We start from the raw sequence: 21,826 nt of genomic DNA, 5'->3' as shown, positions 1-21,826 counted from the left end.
TTTAGGAACTAGCCCACGCTGCTGGTGAAACCCCGTCCCGCTGCTGCGGGGATCCACGAGCAGCAGTCGCCATCTAGCGGCTCCTGGAGTCACTTGGCCCCATGAGGTCGTGAGGCAGCATTCCACTTTTTCACGGAGTCATAGAATCATTTGGGTTTGAAATGACCTTTAAGATCATCGAGTTCAAGCATTCTCTAGCTCCACCGAGTCTGGTGCTAAACCATGCCGCTCAGCACCAATTCTCTGTGTGTTTCAAACACCCCCAGGGACAGCAGAAAGTATTTCCTCAGAATATTCCATGCCTGCAGCTCAAGGCACACCTAATGGGGGTGGGACAGCGAAGCAGCCCATCAAGCACATCTCTGCTTTTTGTTCTTGGGGCCTGGGGGAGCGAAAGGCAGTGAAGTGCGTGGGGACTGGAGGCACACAGGCACTGTCCTTCTGCTGCCTAGTGAGGAGGTTTCAAAAGACAAACTCCAATCCATGAGCAACTTGGGAGAAATGTTATGGAAGGGGAAACTTCAGAAGGTTTGGACTCTGACAGCTGTGCACAAGCACAGCAGGAGCAGACCCACACATCCAATGACCCCTTGCATGTACTATACATTTGCAAGGGTTTTTTCACTCTACATGAACTGATGCTGTAGCCTGAACGCCCATCAGTGCCTGGGGAGTGCGAGGTGCATTCCTGGAGCACATTCAGTTGGTTTCATCTGAAAGGAATCCACTTGATGCTCTCCCAAGCCTGAGCTTGGGACACAATCCAAAGTGCAGTAAAGTGGGGAAAGTCAGGAGATCAGTTTCAGAAGTGCACCCCTGAGCCAAATCAGTGTGCTGGAGCAGGCACACCCCAACAGGACTTTGGAGGAAAGGCACTTTGCTGTCTGACTGCTCTATGCCCAGAGAGCTGCTCAGCCCTTCTAAGCCCCAGCAATAAGGACACAAGGGGGCTATCTAAGATCACACCAGGGCCGGCGAGGTTGTCAGGGCCATGGGGGGCACCAGCTGACCTCAGGTGAGTCCCCACCTGCTGCTAATTGGCTGGAGGCTCCCTTTAAGCCCAGGCATAGGCTATGACCTCTCTTCTAAGTGTGCTGCAGGTCCATGCTGCTCCCCTGGATGGAAGTCAGGCTGATGTACGCAGCCCCTCTCGTGAATGGAGCCTGGGAACAGTGCTACAGGCAGCTTTGTCACCAGCTTGTTGATGGGAGCTGTTGCTACCACTATGCTGGCCCTGCTCAGGGACAGCACCCTCCTCTTGACGCCCCTCCTTGATGTGAATCCAAACCACCCCAAGAGAGGCACTTCAGCTTCTCAGACTGATTCTCTCCTTCCCTTTAGATCAAGCTCAGCACAATGCAAGGTCCATCTACTATCCAGCTCTCTGCCATTTCTGGGCCAGTTTGTCCTTCCATCACGTGCAATGGGGGACTCTGTCCCCCAGGGATATAATGCTATAATTCCCTAGCTTCCTTGCAGCACATTCAAGTGCTCTGCAGGAAAAAGAAGTGCACTTTAACAGCTGGATGGGACTGGCCATGCTCCTGGAGGTGATAAGAAGAGCTTGCAGCAGTGCTGTGTACAGCTGGGTTGGTCTTTGTGTTGTTGATCCCTCAGCTTCCTGGGGATGGGGCCAGCCCCGCGTGTGTTGGATATGTGCCAGCACAATCGTGGCAAGCTATAGATAACCCTTCCACAACTGGAAATGTTACAGTCTCTGATTAGACTGCTTTGGGGTGGAAGGGTCACCTAGTCCAACCTTCTCACAGCCAGCAGGGACATCTTCAACTTGAGCAGGTTGTTCAGAGCCCTGTCCAACTTGACCTGGAATGTCTCCAGGGGCAGGACATCTATCACATCTGTGGGCAGCCTGGGTTGGTGTCTTATCAGCTTACATCTAGTCTGAACCTCCCCTCTAGTTTAAAACCATTAACCCTTGTGCTATCAACTGCTTCTGCCTTTTTCCTCTGCTGGGACTAACCAGCACAATTTATTCTCCTCCTGGCTGCACGTGCATCTCCTCATGGAAAAAGAGACATGGATGCCATAGATAGAAGCAGCACTAGTTGGTGGACCCCACCATTCCTAGGGTGGTCTGCAACAGCAGGACCCTGAACACACATGATGGAATTTGAGCACTAGGAGGTTGTGTGGAAAGTGTCCTCTCAACTGGCCCTCACTGTAGGCAAGCCTTTTTCTTGGTGTTAATTCTCTGTTTTACTCATGGTGGGGGTGCTGTTGTGGGTCAGCTTTTTGTCATCTCATCCCCTCCAACCCCTTCCCTGCACACACCCCAGCAGAAACTTGGCCAAACCCTACCCTTTTGGGTGCACACACTGTCAACTTTCCTTGGCCCTCATCATCCCTCTCTTTCCTTTGCAGTCTGACACAATCTTCTGCATTTTCACTTTAGGGCACAGACACACAAAGCCAGCAGCTGACAGCTCTCTTTTTTGGGCAGGATTCTTGTTGGGTACATCCTGAAGCAAAAGGTTGTGAATAAGATCTTGGGGAAACAATGGATAGCCCAAACTGAGAGTCCTGCTGAATAGAGTTGGATGTGTGGCAGGGAGGATCAGCTGGAGCAGGGTATGGCCCCTCAAGCTTCCTGTGCTTCCTGCTTCCATGAGGCACTCCCAGCCCTAGGCAAGACCAGAACTATGGAGGTGGGAAGGGACCCTGTAGAACTGAGGGGATAAAGAGAGGTGATTTTGATCCCCGTTTGTTGCAGGTTGCTATTGGAAAGCTGGTCAGGTTGGTGGGTGGGAGAGTGCCCTCAGACCTCAGGCTGATCCTCTGTGCTTGCAGCAGGATTTGTGAGCCGAGCCAGATCAGCAGCTGGGTGCAGTTCACTGCTCCCCATCGCTCTAGCCCCTTTCTCAGGTCTTCAGCACTCCAAGCTGTCCCTTTGTTCCTTCACAGCCATTTGGGAGCAGGTCAAATACTTCTGTATTTAGCAACAAAGGAACTGCACTGGTGATGTGACTGTAGATGTGATGAAACACACATTCTTCACATTTACCAGTAGGAATGTGACAACTGCAGGTGAAGCTGAACAGAAACTGGCCTGTTTCTGGTTAGGATTTGGAAAGTGTTCTCCCCACACAGTTCTCTTCAGTAGCTCTCTATTTAGTGGTGACTGCAGGAACCGAACTGGAAGAGCCCAGCTCTCCTCTGCCCAGCCCACCCTAGTACCACCCAGCCTTTAGCAGGAGAAACTCTTCAGGTGTGGATCACTGTGTGTCTCTGTGGGAATAAGGATTGCACCTTGGCTGTCTTTGAGTGCTGTGTATGCCTTTGAACAGCAGTTAATTAACAGACTGTTAGGCAAAACAGATTAACCAGTCTATGAATCTGCTTTGCTACAACAGTTACTCCTTTCCTGTCACGTACAAATCTTACCCCATCTCTTAAGCCAGAAACCCAACCAACCCCCAGGCTCAAAAACAAAGGCTTTGTTTTAGAGACTGGTCAGGGAAAGAAAGGGCTCACAGGGGAACGTGCCAGACCTGGGTCCACTTTCCCTCCTTTCCAAACCACACTGGGTTTGCATTTCAGACAAATGCTTTGAGTACAAAGGAAGCATAAATTCCAGTCTGGTAACAACTGCCTCAGTTGCCTGGGGTTTGTGACACTGGAGGTGCTGTGACATTCAGGTTAGTGCTTCCACCTTTGCATCTCCAGCCTGTAAGAGACACTTGCCATTTAAGCTGCTGTGCTGCTGTGCAGAACCTTGGCATGTTTCAAATAAGAAGTTTGAGCTATGAAATGACATTTTTGCTTTGCAGGGCAGTAGTCTTGTTGAGGAATGGCTTGAATCTTAGGGACATGGTTCTGTGGAGCAACTGTTTGAACAAAGTGTGTAGGCCGTACTCCATTCTTGTTTACTGCTCACAGCTAGCTGATATGCAGCAAGGTCACCATAGTCTTGTGGCTGTGCTTGCAGCTGTGTTACAAGATAATAGCATGTGAAACAAAGTGTATGTGAAACAAAGAACTGGTTAGAGAGGAGCTTGTGAAACTGCAGGTAGATCTAACCACAAAAGTAAGCTGGATATTATAATGTAACCCTGGGCTAATAGCCAATGGAATAATGACATCTGTGCATATTTAGCTGAGATGCTATATAAGCTCTGCATTTGAACAATAAAGTTGGAGCTTGCTTATCAATCATATTGATTGCTGCAGGTCTTCCCTCGCCGTCTTCACCGACAAGCCTGAACTGGCCTTCACTTCTGTTCCATTCTCACCATGCAGAGCTCATTTTATCACAGCAGCCACAGACCCTGCTGCGCCCCAGGAGGCAGGCTGTGTACCCCAGTCCTGTGGAACTGAATGTCAGCAGGGCCAAGTAAAACTGAAAAAACACCCTTTGGAGAGGTATGGAGGGCAGGGTGGGAGCAAGGCTCCAAGAACGGGCCTCCTGCACCCTGTCCCCTGGCTGGGGATGAGGCCACACGATGGCAGCCTTTCCTGCACACAAATGCTTCAGCATGCACTGAAGGAGCTTCTGGGAGTTCATCAGTGTGAGGCACTGATGGCTTTTTTCTCTAGATTCTGGTCTCACAAGAAAGTGGTTTTTGAAATGCTGATCACTTGATGCTGGGGAGGAATTCCTGCTGGAAGGTAGCAGAAAATTGGAGCGTTTGCCTTTGCCAAACTGGGGTCTGCATTTGCAGGAGCAGCTACAGCAACCTTCTAAGAGGCACAGAGTATTAAGGACTGTGTCTGTGTGCCTGTGCCAAGCAATGCAGGCTGTGCTGTAACACAGCTGCTGGTGGCTTGGGAGCTGCTCCACAACAGTTACAGCCCTGCTGTAGCAAGATCTGATGCTCTGTGTCAAGGTCTGTACAGACTCAGCCTGTCAGCAAATGTACAAGGATAGCTGCTTAATGCCTCCATAATACCCAGACAAAAAACCCAAACCAAACCTGTGAGACTCAAGAGTGTGCAAGGCAGCCTGCTATTAGCAATAGTATCCCTGGAAAGAAGGGGAAACAACATTTCTCTGGAGTCTGTCAGGAGGGTCTGCAACAGCCTCTAATTCCATTTTGTGCATCTTCAGCCTCTATTGCCACGGGCCCAGTAATCATTGGAAACCAGAGACTTTATTAATGCAAATAACAAAACATAGCAATAGCACCTCATTCTCCTCTCTACAACACATCACATTCCAAAGTTTCTAATGGATTTGAAGAAAGTGTAATTTTGGCCAGAAGTAAAAGTTTAAAGGGGCGATAACAGAAAGCAGAAGTAGGGGTGAGCATGGTGCCCTGCTTGGTTCCTGGTGGGGGTTAGGAGACAAGAGAAGAGGTCTGTGCAGAACAAGAAAGTCCTGTTTACATTTTTAAAAACAAATCATAAAATTTGGACTAATTCTTAATTAAACAGGCTTGAGCAAAAATGTTACTGGGCTTGAAATATTCATATAATGAATTAGCTGTGCAAAATACTGCAGAAGGTGCCAGGTGCAGGCTGAGCCATTCCCCTGTGACTCTGCAGAAACGTCCATGGCTCCAGCTCAGACATCCTCTCAGCTTTCTCATCAGGGTGTTACTAGTCCAGTGGCAGCCTGGAGAGTTCTGCCACTTGTTGCTTTTCTTCCCTCTCTCACAAGTGCTTGGAGTTAAGAACAGAAAGCCACCTGCACTAGCTGTAGCCTGCGGAATGCAGCTGAGACGCAGCGTCGCCCTCCCTCAGTGAGTCTGCTTCTCAGCCTCTGCTGGGATATGGCTTTATTCAAAGAGAAAAGTAACAACTAAGTTACCAACAGAAGGAACTAATTTAACCAACCTTTGGATACAAGTCAGGGTAGGGCAAGGGGTGTCCTGGGAGTGTTTTAACCTGTCAGACATGTGATGACGAAGTGAACAATTACTGCTCTGAGTATACCATGGCCAGGCCCCTCCTACACACCTAGGAGTATTTCTACATTTCTGGTGCTACTTGCCCAGGTGACAAATCTGCACACATACACACTGTACCCAATTAGTGTCAAGCACAAGAGCTACTCAGCATGTGTCTCATGTCTCTCAGTCTTTCCTGGCAGCAATTTCCCCAGCATACAAAGACTAAATCACCATTTTCCTCTCTCAGAGGAGGGTTCCCAGCTAAGGGCAACATAAGCACGTGTACATGATGAAGCATTCTAATTATTAGATAATGTTCTCCCAGCAGAAGCAGAGGCAGAGCATTATCTGTTTTAAGTGCTCCATGGGCTTAACTACATCAGGGCAGGTGAGACAAGGCACTTGCACGGGCACTTGTGGAAAGCTGGTGAAACAGCCTGCTTAAAACCCAACCAACCCCAAGAAATAAAACTCAACCCAAAACAACTGTGAAGGAAGAAACCAAGGCACACCTGCTACAGGCAGTATAAATTTCTCTGTGGCCTGATCACTTCAGAAGCACCAGTAGCTGAAGAAGGGAGCAGAGGGAGGGTACACAAACTCCTCTGCAGCCCTCTCCTCAGAAAGCAACTGCACCAAAGTGAAACTGTTAGCTTAATTTGCCAAATGACTTAAGGTGGCCACACCTCATACAATCAATAGACACAATGCTCTTGAAATGTCTCAGTAGTCTCCCAAGACACCAGCTATCCTCTTCGCACGTTAAGCTTTGTGCTTGGATGGAGCCAATGCTTGCTGAGAAAAAGGAACTCTTACAACAGCCTGTAACAAATCCTACTGAAATGAGGCCAAACCCAGAACTGTGGTTCAGTCCAGCAGCAGGATGGTTGGAGTTACCTCTGAGTGGACCTAGAAGCAGCAAGGCCACAGGAACTGGAGTGCTTCCTGATGTGAGAGTACCTGGAGCCAGAGGTGAGAGACTGGCCCAAGAAGGGCTTAATTAGCTACCCTGGGGCAGCTGCAGTGGGAAACACCAAAGTGAAAATGCAGGCACTGCAGTGCAGCTGGTGTATGGATGGAGGGCATGTTTCCTTCCCAGCTGCTATCCAGAGAACACTGCAGCCATGGGGCACAGGGATATGGGCAGTGGACCTGCCTCAAGGACAAGGGGGGGTGGGGGAGGGAGAAGGTTGGACCTGACCCCCACTGGCGATGTCCCATTGCTGTGGTAGTAAAGCCCCCCCATCCCCTTGCTCCTTGCAGGGGCATTCCCTCTGTGTCTTCCTTCTGAGCCCAGAGATGTTTGGTGCAAGAGGGCATTGTGCCTGGGCCCTCAAACTGCCATCATGAGGTCCCTGATTGCCTTTATGGGAATCTAGAGCCTTTCCCCTCAGAGAAGGATCCTGGCACCCCCAAACACTTCCTCCTAACTCAAACATCCAGGCTGGGCCCCCAGCCCCAACAGAGGCTGCCCTGGTGCTGCCACTGGCAGGGGTTGGGGGTTCTGGCTCATCTGGGCCACTGAGGCTCATTGGTGCCTGAGGCAGACTGGGGGCCACACAGCTCCTGTCCCCCACACTGTGGGGAACTGGCCCTCAGCCACCTTCTCTAGAGCTCGGGGATATGGAAAATACCCAGTTCCTCCCACCATGCCTGGAGCACAACCACAGAGGACGACAGGGAGCCAGTGCCGCTCTTGCTGTGAGTCAGAAGAGGCCACGTGAGGCCCCAGCCCCGACGCCTTCCCACCCACTCACCCACCGTCGGGAGCTGTGGCCAGCACCACACATGCCCTGCCCCAGGATCCCAAACCACCGCACAGCCCTGCAGGTGAGTGCTGGGGAGGACTTTGGGAGCTTCTTGTGGTCAAGACTGAGGGTGTTTTGGGGTTGTGTTGCAGCTCTTGGTACATGGGTGGTGGCTTGTTCCTCCACAAGGTGCTGTGACACCGTATTAAGGGGTCTGGCTGTGGTGGCAGGTCACAGGACTTCCCTGTAACCTCTGCATCTTGACTGAGCTTCCCTTTTTTTTCCTTTTCTCCACAAAATCCTCGTGGCAAGCCCTATACTTTATACACAGTGGAAGGTTTGTTTGCCTTACCTTTACTCAGACTACAAATGTGAGCTCTGGTTTCTGATGAGCTCACTGTCTTCCCTTCAGAGCTTTCCAGCAACCACAGAGAGGAGCACGCAGCACATAAAGAGAAACACAAAGCAGGTAATTTCAGCTGGTGTGTGTAAATGAGCGTGGGAGCACTGCCACTGCGTTCCCTGGAAAACAGCAGGCTTGCAGGCGTAGGGCTGGCAGCAGCACGGCCGCCGCGTCCGGGCTTGCTGCGAGAGCGGAGAGCAAGGAAGCGCCAGTGGCCAGGGGTGGATGAGCTGCACCTGCTCCCTGCTTACCCACAAAGGGATGGTGACAACGAGCCTGGGGAGCTGCTCTTCTCACAGCAACACACACTCACTAGATCTCTCCACATGCCTCTGTTCAAGGACACTATAAAAAGTGGAAAGTCTTGGAGTTTTGCTACTCCTCTGTTGCATTTCTAACCTGTTGGTTGGGTGGTGTTGGATGATAGGTTGGACGCAATGATCTTGAAGGTCTCTTCCAACCTGGTTTATTCTATTTCAACTATATTTGACAACAGGAAAGCAAGCAGACAGATAGCACTGGTGGCATTGCCTGAGGAAATCAGAGTAGGAATGGTTTCAAACTGAGCTGGTGTGACTCAGGTTTTTGTTGTCTCACTGGAAGAAGCTACCAGTTTTGGCCATAGCCCTCCAGGACTTCTTCCTGTGGAACAAGCTGCTAGGACCAGCTTAAGCCTTGCAGGTGTGTTTTATGAATCTTGTTTGGTTTGGTCTGAAGGAAGGGCAGGGAGTGACTTAAAACAAAATTTAGCAGTAAAATGAACAGTAAAAGTTCCAAAGGAAGAAGTTCAGGTTCGCCTGTGTTTTGTCTTGAAGTTAAACCAAGCTTATGTTACTTTAATTACATTTTTTAATATCTCACTGAACAGTCTCACCCAGATACATTTCAGCAGCTTTCAGCAGCCTCACTTTCTAAACAACTGGAAGTCTGACTGCACAAAAATTTTATTGTAACATGCTAAAAAGACCTCACTTTAATTATGCTCTGATTTACTGTGGGGAAAGCAAGATGAGGTCTGCTGTTCATGTCATTCCTCAGTGAGCTCATGGCCCTGTTGAAGCCAGTATATCGTCACCCTACCCTGATTGTGAGGTATAATCAACTAAATCACTTTTAAAATAGACAATAATTAAATGCCTATACTTATCCTTTGTTTAGATCTGATTTTCTTTCCGGAAGAGCCACAGGGGATTTAATTGTCCACGCAGAAATTAGGTACCAAACTTCCTTAGTTATGTAAAGCTTTGTGCGGCTGACTGTGCTCAACTGTGCTGGAGGCACAGAAATGCAGACAGGAGAGGATGCTGGCTGCTCCTAGATGTCTCCTGTGGCACCCAGATCTTATCTTAGTGAGATACATAAGTAGAGCTCAGCAATATGGTCACTTGGGCCAGCACCTGAACAATGTTAGAATAAACAAGTCTGACAGCAAAAGAGGTGGACAGTGTCTGCCTTCAGTATTGTTCTTCCTTTAAGTGTGGTGGGAGATGCACTGCTGCCTACCTGCTTGCTCTGTCTTTGCCATGGCACAGAGCTGGCACAAGGCAGCTACTGTGACAAGTTCTTGTCACAGGAAGAGCAGCATGCCTTGATTGTGCCAGTGAAAGTGGCCTTTACTACATATCAGGAGCCCCAAAGTGAAACCTCCTGAATTTCACTCAACAGTGAAATCTGCAAATGTTTGTTTGAAATGGAATTAATCAGTGCCAGAAGAAATAGTTATATTTCAAGTAATTTTGTTCCTATAGGCCAAGTATTTCAACTGTGCCACAAAGAGGCCTAAAGAATTTAACTTACAACAGCAAACAATCCTGCAAGGTTTAAGCTGAGTAAATAGGAAGGCAAGGAAGATGCTGAAAAAAGGCTGAAAACCACAGCTTGAGATCCATAACTGCACAGAAATTATATTCTTTGTTGTGTGGCTGAGAACAAGTTTATCCAGGGTGTGGTGTGCTGGGTTCCTGTATTTCAACATCAGCTGCTCTTTGCCCAGGCAGAGGACAGATGTGCAAGAACTCATCATCAGGAATCATTTCAAAGTGTTCTTATGGTATTAAACTACCTTTTTCTCACAATGCATCTAGGAGGTGGGTAAGCAGTTTTCTGGGTTTAAATAGGGTTTAAAGAGATAATGTGACCTTCCCAGAAGCAAAATGCAAACCAATGGCTAAGAGTTTCAAACTAAGTCCCCAGAATGACCAACATACTAAAACCAAGGGACCTTGACCCTGGTTCCACAAGAGGGATGGGTTTTGCAGGTACTTTGGAGTCTGTGTCTGATTTCCTTAAGAACTGACACACTTCAGAGTTGTGAGAATGAAGATGGTTCTGCTTGTGTGTTCTACCATCCTTCTGAAGATATCAACTGGCTCTGTTGTGGGTTTTGTATTGGAAAATTTTCTGACTGATATGATGGTCTCTAGAGAACTGAAAGTGCCAGTAGGAAAAGAAAGTTTTCCATCTGGAAAATGTAAAGGAAATACTCAGTTTTCCAACTGCTAGATTGGAAATATGTTGTTGAATGGACCCATAAGTCAGGTTGTAAGAAGTGTGGGTGTATAAACTGTTTTCCTATTCCACTCTGCAGAGTGGAACCTGTACCTCAGGCTCCCCAAAAATCTTTTGCATCTCTCACACAACAGTGTTTGAGCTGAAATGCTGCATGAGGGGAGATGCAGCCAGTGGAGAATGCTTGGATCACAGCAGGAGAAGGCAGCTGTTCAGAACCACAATCACCACAGAGTATGCATGGTCAGAACAAACCAGCCTCACAGCAACATTTCTGGGGGGAATTTAGCAGAACAAAATGAAGCATCGGATTCTGGGCATGTCAGGCTGTTTTGTTTCCCTGGCAAAGTCTAGTAAGGAATCTGGGCTCAACACTGAAAAGGTTTTAACTTAGAAACATGAAGTTAGTGGAAATTTCCTTGTCATGACAAGTTGGGAAGGGCAGACAGTGAGGTGTCAGTCTTCTGTGAGACAAGAATTCCAGATCTTCTGAATCTATTTCACCTGTTCTCCCCACCTGGTATATTTTAAGTATAAGGATGTCAGAGGTGAGGAATAATTGTGCTGTTTTGTGAATGGCAGGTGACCTGTTAAGTTACTCACAGCTCTGGTAAAGAATTAATTACACACCTCGGCAGCTGTAAAACCCAACAATGTGAATGGTCAAGTAGGACTTCTTTTCATTTTACTCATGCTGATCAGACTTTTGTTCTTTCTTAATAAGCAAAGGCCAGCCCAGCGGGACTTGCTCAGAGGAGGTGAGTATGGGTCCTGTGAGGGTAAATGAATCATGATGTGAAACTCCCATTGCAACAGAGAATTGATTTCAAAACTGAAGTGCCATGTTTGCACAGAGTCAAGCATAAGCCTGAAAACCAGAGAAAGTCAGACTGAGATGTTTCCAAGTATGCTTTTTCTTTCCTTTTGAACAGGCACCACCATGGAGAACTTGAATGTCCTATTCCCAGATCTTACTGAAGAACAGCAAGGTAAGGATCACAGACACAGACCAAAGCTTTGTCTCATTCACACTGCTTGAGAGTGTATGCTGGAATGGTCATGAGTCAGTGAAACTTGTTTCCTCTGAAAACATGCTTCATCTGTCTCCTTGCTTGTAGGAGACCAGTAGTAAGTTCCCAGCTCTTCCACAAGCCTCTTATCAGGCCTTGTCCACGTGCTTGTGGGAATTCAGATACATGAAGATTTTACTGCTGTGTATTAAGTGCCTAATAAGGTATCTCAGTACCTTGGCATCAAGTCCTTTGTCTGTAAAATAGCATGGTCAGAATTAGCACCCGTTAAATAGCTGGGAATACTTCCCTTGTTTCTCCAGCTGAGAGAGTGGCACCACAAGGACACCAGTGGCATGTTACAGACTAAATAGAATAGAATAAACCAGGTTGGAAGAGACCTTCAAGATCATAGTGTCCAACCCATCAACCAATCCAACCCACCTAAACAACTAACCCATGGCAGCCCATCCCAATGGGCAATCACTCTCTCTGTATAGAACTTCCTCCTAACATCCAACCTAAACCTCCCCTGGTGCAGCCTGAGACTGTGTCCTCTTGTTCTGGTACTGGCTGCCTGGGAGAAGAGACCAACACCTGCCTGTCTACAACCTCCCTTCAGGTATTTGTAGAGGGCAATAAGGTCACTGACATTGCACTGGTTTCTGGCAGACACAGCTGCTTTATACAATACAGCACTACTCTCTTACACACTAAAGTGCTGATGTTGGGCAGCATGTTAGTCTTGATGTTGGTCACCACACCTACACTGAGCACCACAGGAACACTACCACGCAACCCACCTCTGCTGCTGTTTTTTTTTGTCTCAGACATTTTCCAGAGGGCTTTTACTGCTGATGCCAGTTACTTGGAGAACGATGAGAAAATGAACCAGTCCTTCTGGGAATCCCTTGTAAAAAGTTTAGCCACCACTGAGCCACCTATCCTGAGTCCTGAAGAAAGGAGCAGTGTAAGTTACTATAGAAACAGCTATCCTTTGAAAGACATTGTTATACAGACACTTCTATGCTTCTCTGATATACCTGAGGGAAAGAGAAGATGCAGCCCAGTTATTTGGTATGTTAAAAGATACCTAAATCATGCCAAAGGGCAGTAGATAAATGAGACTCAGGTGGCTGTGTTTTACTTCATTGTTCTCCATGTGCAAAAATCACTGGCTTTGTACAGACTCTGAGGGGATGATGTTCCCCTGAGATTAAATATATTTATTTGTGTAGCAGAGTATGTTTTTACAGGGAAGACTATTTGCAATTTACTTACCTTTCTTTCAGCTCCTCAACAGCTGCAGTGTTCCTCCTGGAGGCTGTGCAGCCTGTCTGAAAGCTGTAGAGAAGAAAGGAGTCAGGGCAATGGCTATTCTCTACCTCTTGCTGAATACAACCTACCCGGCTGGCTATAGGCAGCTGCCCAGCTCCAAGGGAAAGGGTGAGTTCTACCTGGCTGCTCAGCAGCTGACTGGTTACAACCACTGCAGTGCCAGCGGGACTTGCTGACAGACGCTTGGAGGTGATTTGTAGTGAACAACTGAAATGTGTAGAAATGTTGCTTAGAAAAGTCAGGTCTGTACAGTGATGATGGGAGCCAAAGACAATTATTTCACTTAATCTGACTTGGCCTCTTCTGGGGAAAAGAACTTGTGTGCATAGGGAGGAAAGGTCCCGGGTTGTGATGCCGAAGAGGTATCTCTGAGTTAGTGGTGCCCGTTTGTCCTGTCTGTCTGGACTGGTAAGACTCAGGACACTGTTTTAAATGACTGTTATCCAGCCAGCCCAGATCTCTCTGAGCTCTCATAGTGGAAAGAAATTTGCAAATGACCCCAGCAGCATGTGTAGTAGTAACTGAAAGGAGTGGATGGAGAATGCCACTTCGGGTGCTGAACCTGGCAGTAAGATACAAATGGACTTCACTGCACTTCTCATTTGCATGGTTGTGCAGTAAGACACTAACTGCAGTTCCACAGGGCCCATAGAGTCATTAATTATTTTTAATAGATCACAGAGCAGCACTCACTTAAGATGACCCTGAATTTAACTGGAGACCCTCCCAGAGATCCTGTGCCTGTTTCTGCCTTGATGTTCATGAAAGGGAGAGACCTTCCAACCCAGAAAGCACCCCAGCTTTGGTTATCTGTCAGCGTAGGAAAGGTTGTCACAGCAGGGACCCCTTCCTGCTCCTGCACAGCGAGCAGCAGCAAGGGGAACTTGTATCTAGCTGCATATGTTCAAATATCGCAGCTAATAACAGTGAGAGGCATGGATCTGGTGGCCCCCAGCACAGAGCTGAATTTGAAGCTGTTAAGAGTCACTTGCAACTCCAGCCACACAAGCCAGGCCTAGGACTCGACAGCCGGATTTCCCTTCCCCAGTGAGGCTGGAAGAAATCTGCTCTTGTGCCACCAGAGGGCGCTAGCGCCGCGGCATAAACGCAGGGAAGCAGCCGGCAGAAGTCAGGGGCGAAGGGAGAAGTAGCCCAGGAACGGTGAGCCACTCTTACTTGGCTAAAACACCTTCCAGCTCCAGCTCTGTTGCTTCAGGAAGTGGGAATTTTCACAGGGGTAGCATTATGGGTAAATCAAAAGCCAGAATATGAATCCTCAGGCATCGATCATGACCATTTACAAACATCTAAACAGTAAAGTGTATGAGGCTGTCATTTGTAATGCTTTACACTACTTGTGTGCAAAAAAACCAGCACTGAAATAAGACTAAGGGTCTGATTCCCTGCCAGACCATCCTAATGAAGCATTGTGAAATCTGTCATTGTAAAAGAGAGAAAATGTAAATAGAATAAAATAAACCAGGTTGGAAGAGACCTTCAAGATCGAGTCCAACCTATCATCCAACACCACTAATCAACTAAACCATGCAACCAAGCACCCTATCAAGTCTCCTCCTGAACACCTCCAGTAACGGTGACTCCACCACCTCCCCAGGCAGCCCATTCCAATGGGCAATCACTCTATCTATGAAGAATTTCTTCCTAATATCCACTCTAAACCTCTCCTGGCACAACTTGAGACAGTGTCCTCTTGTTCCGGTGCTGCTTGCCTGGGAGAAGAGACCAACCTCTGCCTGTCTACAACCTTCCTTCAGGTAGTTGTAGAGAGCAATAAGGTCTCACCTGAGCCTCCTCTTCCCCAGGCTAAGCAACCCCAGCTCCCTCAGTCTCTCCTCACAGGGCTTGTGCTCCAAACCCCTCCCCAGCTTTGTTGCCCTCCGCTGGACTCGTTCCAGCAAGTCAACCTCCTTCCTAAACTGAGGGGCCCAGAACTGAACACAGTACTCGGGGTGCAGCCTAACCAGTGTGGTGTAAATAGCTGTTTCTAGTATTTTCCTCTATATTTTAATACAGATGAAAAACTGAAATTCCTGAAGAGAATGGAAAGAAACCTCACACTTTCAGAAGGGGAAGAGGAGGCTGAAACCTCATCCCATGAGTCCATGGATGAAGATACGCAAGGTAGCAAGGATTTATTTTTTTCCCTGATGCATAATTTAGTTTGATTGCATGTCCAGACAAGATTCACACAGGAGACTTGCAGCCATTCAATAGTGAATCTGCAGAACTCTGAAATAAAGTAACAAAGTGTATGAAAGAGAGAACACAGAAAGCAATCAGCACCCTCCAGATTCAGCACCAGCACAACAGCAGCTGTCTCCTGCTCATGTCGAAGTTGGAGGTTTCAGAAGTGTGGAAATCTGCTGTAAGATTTCTTCCTAAATAAAAGGTCACAACTTCAGTGATCCTCAGTGAAGCCTGTGCTGTAGCAGGAGAAGAAGAGTCAGTGTGCAGCAGTAGCTGGCAGTGCTAGAGCACGCCTGGCACTTCTTTTCCAGTTAGCAAACATCAAGAGTGTATCAAAAGTCACTTTGGTTGCCACTGAGCCATTTCATTGATGGAAAATGAGACTAAGTGACAGGCGACATGGCAGTGATAATGCTGATACTGGCTGATTCCATTACAGAAAGCCACAAGCTGGTTAAGATCAAATGAGTTGCATTTGGAGTGCTGCTGCTGCCTCTGTTTAAACAAGAGCTTTCTCACAGCATCCCTTTATACAAATTACTTCAGCTTCACATTTTGATCTTTTTCCTCCTATTCAGTCAGCTTTGAAAAGAACTGTGAGGCAAAAATAGTTGGTATTGATCCTTGCATGTCAAGGCCTTGGTTTTTACCTACATATCCCACTGCTATTACTATATTACAATCAAACAACTACAGTGCTGTTGTTTCTGATACTGCTGGCACTTTTTTCTTTCATCTGATGGAAAACCACTTTCTCTATCCAGACAGTGATGGGGAAGATTTAGGAAGACACAAGACTGAAAGCAAATTACTTAGAGGTAAGACAAAGTGACAACAGTATTGATTTTCACTAGAGACAACCAGTATAAAGAAAAAGAAGAGTCATTTCTGGTATTCATTGGTTTGATTTTGGAACAAAGGTATATTAACATGTAGAGACATAGGAAAATGATCCCTTGGAATGTGGCTGTGGGAAAAGCACTTCTTATAAGGTGAAGCCCAAGTAATAGTCAGCCATGCCTTGTGCATAGAGCTGAAGCAGGTAAACAGCAAGCTCCACCGTTGCTGGAGAAGTCTTGCTGCTTGAGTCTGCACTGTTGAGGCTGAAATGCTGCAGTTTTGAGAGTTTGGAAAATATCTCTCACAGCCACTGCTTACTAGGCCTGCATTCAGATCACCAGTGAGGACCACACCATCTGAAGACTTTTCCTTTGCTTCCAAAGGGAAAATGGAGAATAAGTACCATGCAGGTGAGGCAAACGTGCTGTGTCAACACACAGAAATGGCTATCGGCTTATGGTATAGATCTAGGGATGTAAAAAGTTAAGGCTTTAATCATGCAATTAACATCTTAAATTGATCTCAGCCCAGGTGCAAGAGCAGCTCATTCAGACTGGCATCAGGAGAGCTAATTTGTCTCAGAGGAGTCTGATTCTATCTGACTCCAGATATTGAGAGAGGTGGAATAAGGAAGTTAATAATCCATTCACGTTTCTCACTTTCGAACTGCGCAGCCCACAGCAGAGCTGCCCTCTCTAATGAGTTCAAACCTACCCTGTCACTTTCACACAGCTACACTAATTCCAGCTGAGTTACACAGGCTGGCACTGGCAGCAGCTGGGCACTCTCACTATGGATGTTAACTGACATGAACTTTCTGTAACGTTTTAGGCATGCCAGCAGAGGTTGTTCCCTACAGAGACTCAGGTAAGTGCTCCCAGATAACCTCATCCTGCTGAAAGGAAGGCTGTGACTGCACATTCTTCTTTCTGGCATGCTTGTAGATTAAAAAACACCCCCTGGCTGCAAAAGCATTGGTTTCCAGCTAACCTGGTGTTGGGCCTGGGGATGGTGCAGACATGTTGCAAGCTTGCCAGTGGCAGGCTGATGGAAGGTCGTGGCATTCCAGCAGACTGACGCCTTTTTTGGTAGGCCTGCCAGGTTCTCACAGGGTCAGCTCATCCTTTTTAGGGGAAAACCCAGCAATGCTTTTGGGCAACCTTTCCCAAGGAAGCTGGGCTGGTCTCAGCACTCCCTGCTGCCCTCTATCTCCTGCTGAGCAGGGGTGCAAGTCTGGGAGGGAGCTGGGGCCTGGTTTCTGTGGGTGATGTTCTGAACAGATATCAGGCTAAAGGCAAATTTCCTTTTATCAGGTGCTGCTGAGCATCATTGGAACAGATGTAAAATCCACACAGCAGGAAATTTGCAAGGGCTTGATTGCATAACTGATCACTTCTTTCCCACTCCAGGCCAATGCCACATTCATCAGTTTGAGAGCCTGAGAGCCTGGCCTTTTTTGAGAGGACACCTGCTAAACCCCTGTTCTTCTGTGAAGTGGGGAAGGGTTGATGCAACTGGGGCTGTTTCAGATGAGGACAGAGTTGGGAAGAAGATATAAATTGCAACATAATCCCTAGGAGAGGTTTTTGAGTTACCTAACCAAACACAAAATACCAGGGTAGAGGAACACATTGCAATACAATCTTCTCCCCAAATTGCCAGGGGCAGAAAGAGGATCACGGTGCTTCTCCAGCTGGCATTTGGCCTCTCTACCTCTCACCATGGCCTTTGTTGCACCGGACTGAGACACTGAAAATACTTAGGTAGTGCAGGACAGCATGCCTGCTGCACTGGACAGGCTCAGATTATACATACATGCAGCACTTGTGATCCCAGCTCTGCCTGGGGCCCAGCTTCAGTTAACACAGCTCCACTGATCTCCCATTGCCCAGCTATTTCAGAGGACCTGGGACCACTGTGAAGAGTTCATTTTATTGTCATCTCTTCTTGGGCCTTTTTTACTTCCTGGCACTTGCAAGTACTGTTTTGTCTATACTGGGTGAATACTTGCAGTCCTTGCTAGTGCTGGTAATAGGAGAAACAATAGAGCTGTATTTTCACCATCAGAAATAACAAAATGGTGTTGCTTTTCAGAGATTACCAGCAGAGAAGACTCAGCTGCAGAGGGTGAGTACATACAGAAGTTTTTCTTATGGATGCTGTCCTTCAGGACTGAGTTTTCTGTAGTGATGATGGCTGTACCAGCTGCTTGATACCTTGATCTGTCCTAATCAAAAAGTTTGAGAACAGTTGTTAAAATGCACTGCAGTGCTTTAATAGAAGAAACACCGTGCAGGTTATTGCATGACACACAGTTACAGCAGGCCTACTGCATCTGGGAGGCAGAGTAATACACAACAGGTATGAACTGATGTTTGGGTAAACTCCATCTATAGATTATTCATACCACTGCAGAGGAACATCTGTGAATCAGAGTAGTGCAGTGTTATGTTACCATTAATAATCAAATAACTGAGTTTGTCCCCAAACCAGCACTTGATCAATCCAGAATGCACAAACATCCAACATTATTATACTACTATCACCTGACTCAGAACAGAATTTAATGGCAATGTTTAGTTGCTTCACAGTTCAGAAAGCATAGTAGCAAAAGTCTGCATCTGATGTGGAGAACATTCCCAGTACTTTCCTGTTATGTCTTCAGAGGAAATTAAATTCACTGCCAGGCAGTGGTTGCCTGGATGCAGAGCCCAAATACAGCACCTAAAACTTGTGATGAATCAATTCCCAAAGGCTTATGTTCAGCAGACTGCCAACTATCTTTCTCACACCCCTGACAAGTGGAAAGAGAAAAAACCTGGTTTGAAGAGGTCATTAGGAATCTGGTGAAACATTCAACTCTTTCTGACAATACAGTCAGAGAAAGAATGGAATTTGGCAACTCTGCTCACAACTGGCATGCAGCAAAATGCTCTTGGTTTAAAGCTCTAACAATGCCTTGTTCTTATGTTGTGTCTGTGTATTAGGATAACCAACGATAAGAGACTGATTGTCAGCCTTGGCTCTTTGTGTGGGAGGTGCAGAAACACTTCCCCATCAGGCTCACATAGATTGATGGTGCTCACTCATGGTGATGTTAGCATAACTGTGATGGTGCAAAGCACCCAAGAATCAAACCGTAGCTCCCTTATACTACTGCTTTACTCCCCCACTGCAATTCTGAGCCTATTGTTTGTCTTAGACTAGATAGAGAAGATGCAGAGTGCTTTAAAACAATTCTGTATTGTGATTGCAACCATCTGATCAGGCTTTAAAACAAACCCAAACAAACCCCTGCTCTTTCTGAGGCCATTTTAAAATTGCTAATTTGACCTTTCTGAAAGGCTCACAGATCTCTCCTTTGAACAAAGAGCTTGGCATTTATTGTGCTCTGAGAGTTGATTTCAGATACAAAGAGGGAAAAAAACTTTAAACACTTTAATTTCAGAGTTCCACAGCAATAGAAGACATCTCTTTTTTTTTCTTGTAGCATATGAGAAGACAATCCCCCAGGTCCAGCAGTGGGCAGTGCGGTGGATGGGCATCCGGAAGGATGGTAATTGTTTCAGGTCGTGATTTTAATTCAGCTGATGTCAGCTCCCTTGAACCTCAAGGCTGTGAAGGTCTTTGGTTCAAAAAAAAGCCATTTCACCCCCCCCCCCCCACTCCCCTGACATGACTCCTTTGTTGAAGTGCATCAAGGCTTCTCCTAACAACTGTGGCTGTATGTTCTGCAGCTGAGTCTAGTGTATGAGGCATCTCATGGGAATAGACTTGATTCACGTGCAGTTGTGACCTTTTTCCCCCTCTGTTTCAGATGAGTTCTTCCATTTTGTCATTCTCTGCTTTGCAATTGGAGCTTTACTAATTTGCTATTATTACTACCAAGGTAAGGCAAGACTTTAACAGGAGGGTGAGTTGTTGCACACTAGAAAAATAAACAAAGCCAAACTTCTCTTTTCTTGCCCTAGATTGGACTATTTCCCTTGGAATTGGTTTAGTCACCTTTGCTTCTCTGGAAACCACTGGGATATACTTTGGTCTAGGTAAGTCTGTCCATGGCAGGCAGCTCTGCATCCACACTGAGGCTATAAGGTCACAGTCATTACACTGCACAAGTCTATGATGCCATAAATCATCACATAACAGCCCCACAACATCTCAGTCACAATTACCCAGTGTGGCTGGAGACAAATGTGCCTTAGTGACACTGGAGGGAGGGGTTGAGTCATTTTTCATTTTCAGTGATCACAAGACCCTGAGTCACCTCTTCCTGCAGCAATGGCTGAATGCTGAGTTGCCATGACAACGAATAATTTTAGCAGCCAGGCATCTTCCCAGACACACTCTACAAGGTGCTGTGCACTCAGGCTGCTGTTCATCCCCCAGGACTGAGGCAGCTGAGCACCCCAAGGACAGATGCTCAGCACAACCTGGATGGCAGCAGCTACTGAAAACAGTGTTGAAAAAATGACCACTCTTGGCAATCCCTAGGGATGCTGTGGGAAGGCTGCAACAAGTCATGGCTTCCCAGCTGAGCACAGAAGTGTCCTTTGTAATCCTGTGCTAATATTTATGGCAGTTCGTGGATGGTTCTCACGGCAATCAGCTTTGTCACTACTTTGTTATTGATGATACTGCAAAGGTGCTTGTTTAAACAGCAAGCTCTGGGTTCTTTCATGTTGCAAGTGTCAAGTGTTTGGGTTTTGCAGTTTCTGGTTTTATGTTTCATGTTGCTGTCTGTCTGGCTCATCTTGGGAAAAAACCTTTGTTTTCACAACTAGTGTATCGAATCCGGAGCGTGGTTGACAGCTTCGTTCCTCTGATTGACAAATTCAGGCCAGCAGGTAACAGTCACCTTCCCTAGACTACATCCACCTTCCCTACACCTTCCTGGGTACTTCCTTTTGGTTAAGGCTTAAGACCACCTTCTGTAAATCACAATTTCCAGTCCTAATACTGAACAGCAATTATTTTGCTGCAGTTAATGACAGCTGCTTGGGTTTGAGAATGAATTATTGATTATTGTTGGCATTTTCCATGAGCACTTGCACACTTTAAAAACTCTCCCCTTATGGGGTAGGAGCTGTTTCCCAGCAATGTCTAAATAAGAATTCAAAATTCAGCTAGGCTTCAAACAGGCTCCAGGCCTGTGTTTATCTGTTTGTGAACACAAAATGGGAAGAATGCTGAGGGGCTGCAAAGATACAGGGTGAGTTGAACACAGTAGACCTCACAGTCTTCTCTTTCTCTGTTGTGCAGGTCTGAGGAAAGCTGCCTAGGAGGAGGAACTGAGAGTTCTGCAAAACACTGCTGCCTTAATTTCTAGTATTAAAAGAACTGAAATGATAAAACCATAATGGCTACTGCACAATATTGAGATGTTAAACAAGAGCAAGACACTACTCCCTTTCCTCAAAAAAGGAGCTAAAAGTGTGTTGCAGGGTTCCCTTCTTTCTTCTGAAGTGATTCAGGGCTTAGCAGAACTCACAAGACAATTCCATTCTCCATTCCTCTCCCCTGCACCCATGTTAGTCTGCCTCTGGCGTACCAAAATCAACAGACTGACCAATGTTATCCTCTGTGGGTTCTGGATTAGGCTCTGGATATTTCAGTAGGAATCTTGGCAACCACAGAGCCACCTCCTCATCACCCCTTGTGATGCTGCAAACCAGGCAAACAGCAGCTACTTGCTTACACAGCTGAGCCCCAACAGTGCAGCAGCACTGAAGCAGATTAATTGATTGTGGCAGAACTCAATATAGTGGGTGTATAACGATTGCACCCAGTGAAAGCTGGGTGAGACTTTATGTGCAGTGACATAATGGTGCAGTAATGAGATTACTAACAGCAGCAAATTTCATCTCTTCTGAGGGGAAAAAATAAAGTGCTTGATTTGAGTCATCCCCCAGCATTTTTATT

The 21,826-nt window shown here is 46.7% G+C and overlaps 1 protein-coding gene and 1 long non-coding RNA gene across 2 annotated transcripts; one reads left to right on the top strand and one right to left on the bottom strand.

Annotated features, from left to right (window-relative positions):
* Positions 1-5,148: 5,148 nt before the first annotated feature.
* LOC137450857 (uncharacterized) lies at positions 5,149-14,366 on the bottom strand. The gene is made up of 3 exons (XR_010989666.1): positions 12,800-14,366; positions 7,950-8,011; positions 5,149-5,733 (listed from the first exon to the last, which is right to left on the bottom strand). It is a non-coding gene; the product is annotated as an uncharacterized lncRNA (long non-coding RNA).
* On the top strand, positions 6,538-21,804 carry TMEM40 (transmembrane protein 40). The gene is made up of 16 exons (XM_068157802.1): positions 6,538-6,821; positions 7,462-7,679; positions 8,010-8,066; positions 11,233-11,266; positions 11,441-11,497; positions 12,349-12,488; positions 12,811-12,964; positions 14,891-14,998; positions 15,829-15,882; positions 16,736-16,771; positions 17,999-18,031; positions 19,395-19,460; positions 19,722-19,793; positions 19,876-19,950; positions 20,689-20,751; positions 21,167-21,804. Exons 1-16 carry the CDS (start codon positions 6,557-6,559, stop codon positions 21,184-21,186), a joined length of 1,452 nt encoding a protein of 483 aa, XP_068013903.1. The 5' UTR covers positions 6,538-6,556; the 3' UTR covers positions 21,187-21,804.
* The last annotated feature ends 22 nt before the right edge of the window (positions 21,805-21,826 follow it).

This window comes from Melanerpes formicivorus, unplaced genomic scaffold (assembly GCF_026170545.1).
Source record: "Melanerpes formicivorus ecotype bairdi unplaced genomic scaffold, bMelFor1.0.p_v2 SCAF_38, whole genome shotgun sequence".
Classification (NCBI taxonomy): domain Eukaryota; kingdom Metazoa; phylum Chordata; class Aves; order Piciformes; family Picidae; genus Melanerpes; species Melanerpes formicivorus.
This window is presented reverse-complemented; position numbering and strand designations above follow the sequence as displayed.

Coding starts and splice junctions, on each gene's coding strand:
- TMEM40 (XM_068157802.1), top strand. CDS start 6,557: ATGCTCTTGAAATGTCTCAGTAGTCTCCCAAGACACCAGCTATCCTCT. Junction 8,067..11,232: donor TAAAGAGAAACACAAAGCAG/GTAATTTCAGCT, acceptor TTTCTTAATAAG/CAAAGGCCAGCCCAGCGGGA. Junction 20,752..21,166: donor TGACAAATTCAGGCCAGCAG/GTAACAGTCACC, acceptor TCTGTTGTGCAG/GTCTGAGGAAAGCTGCCTAG.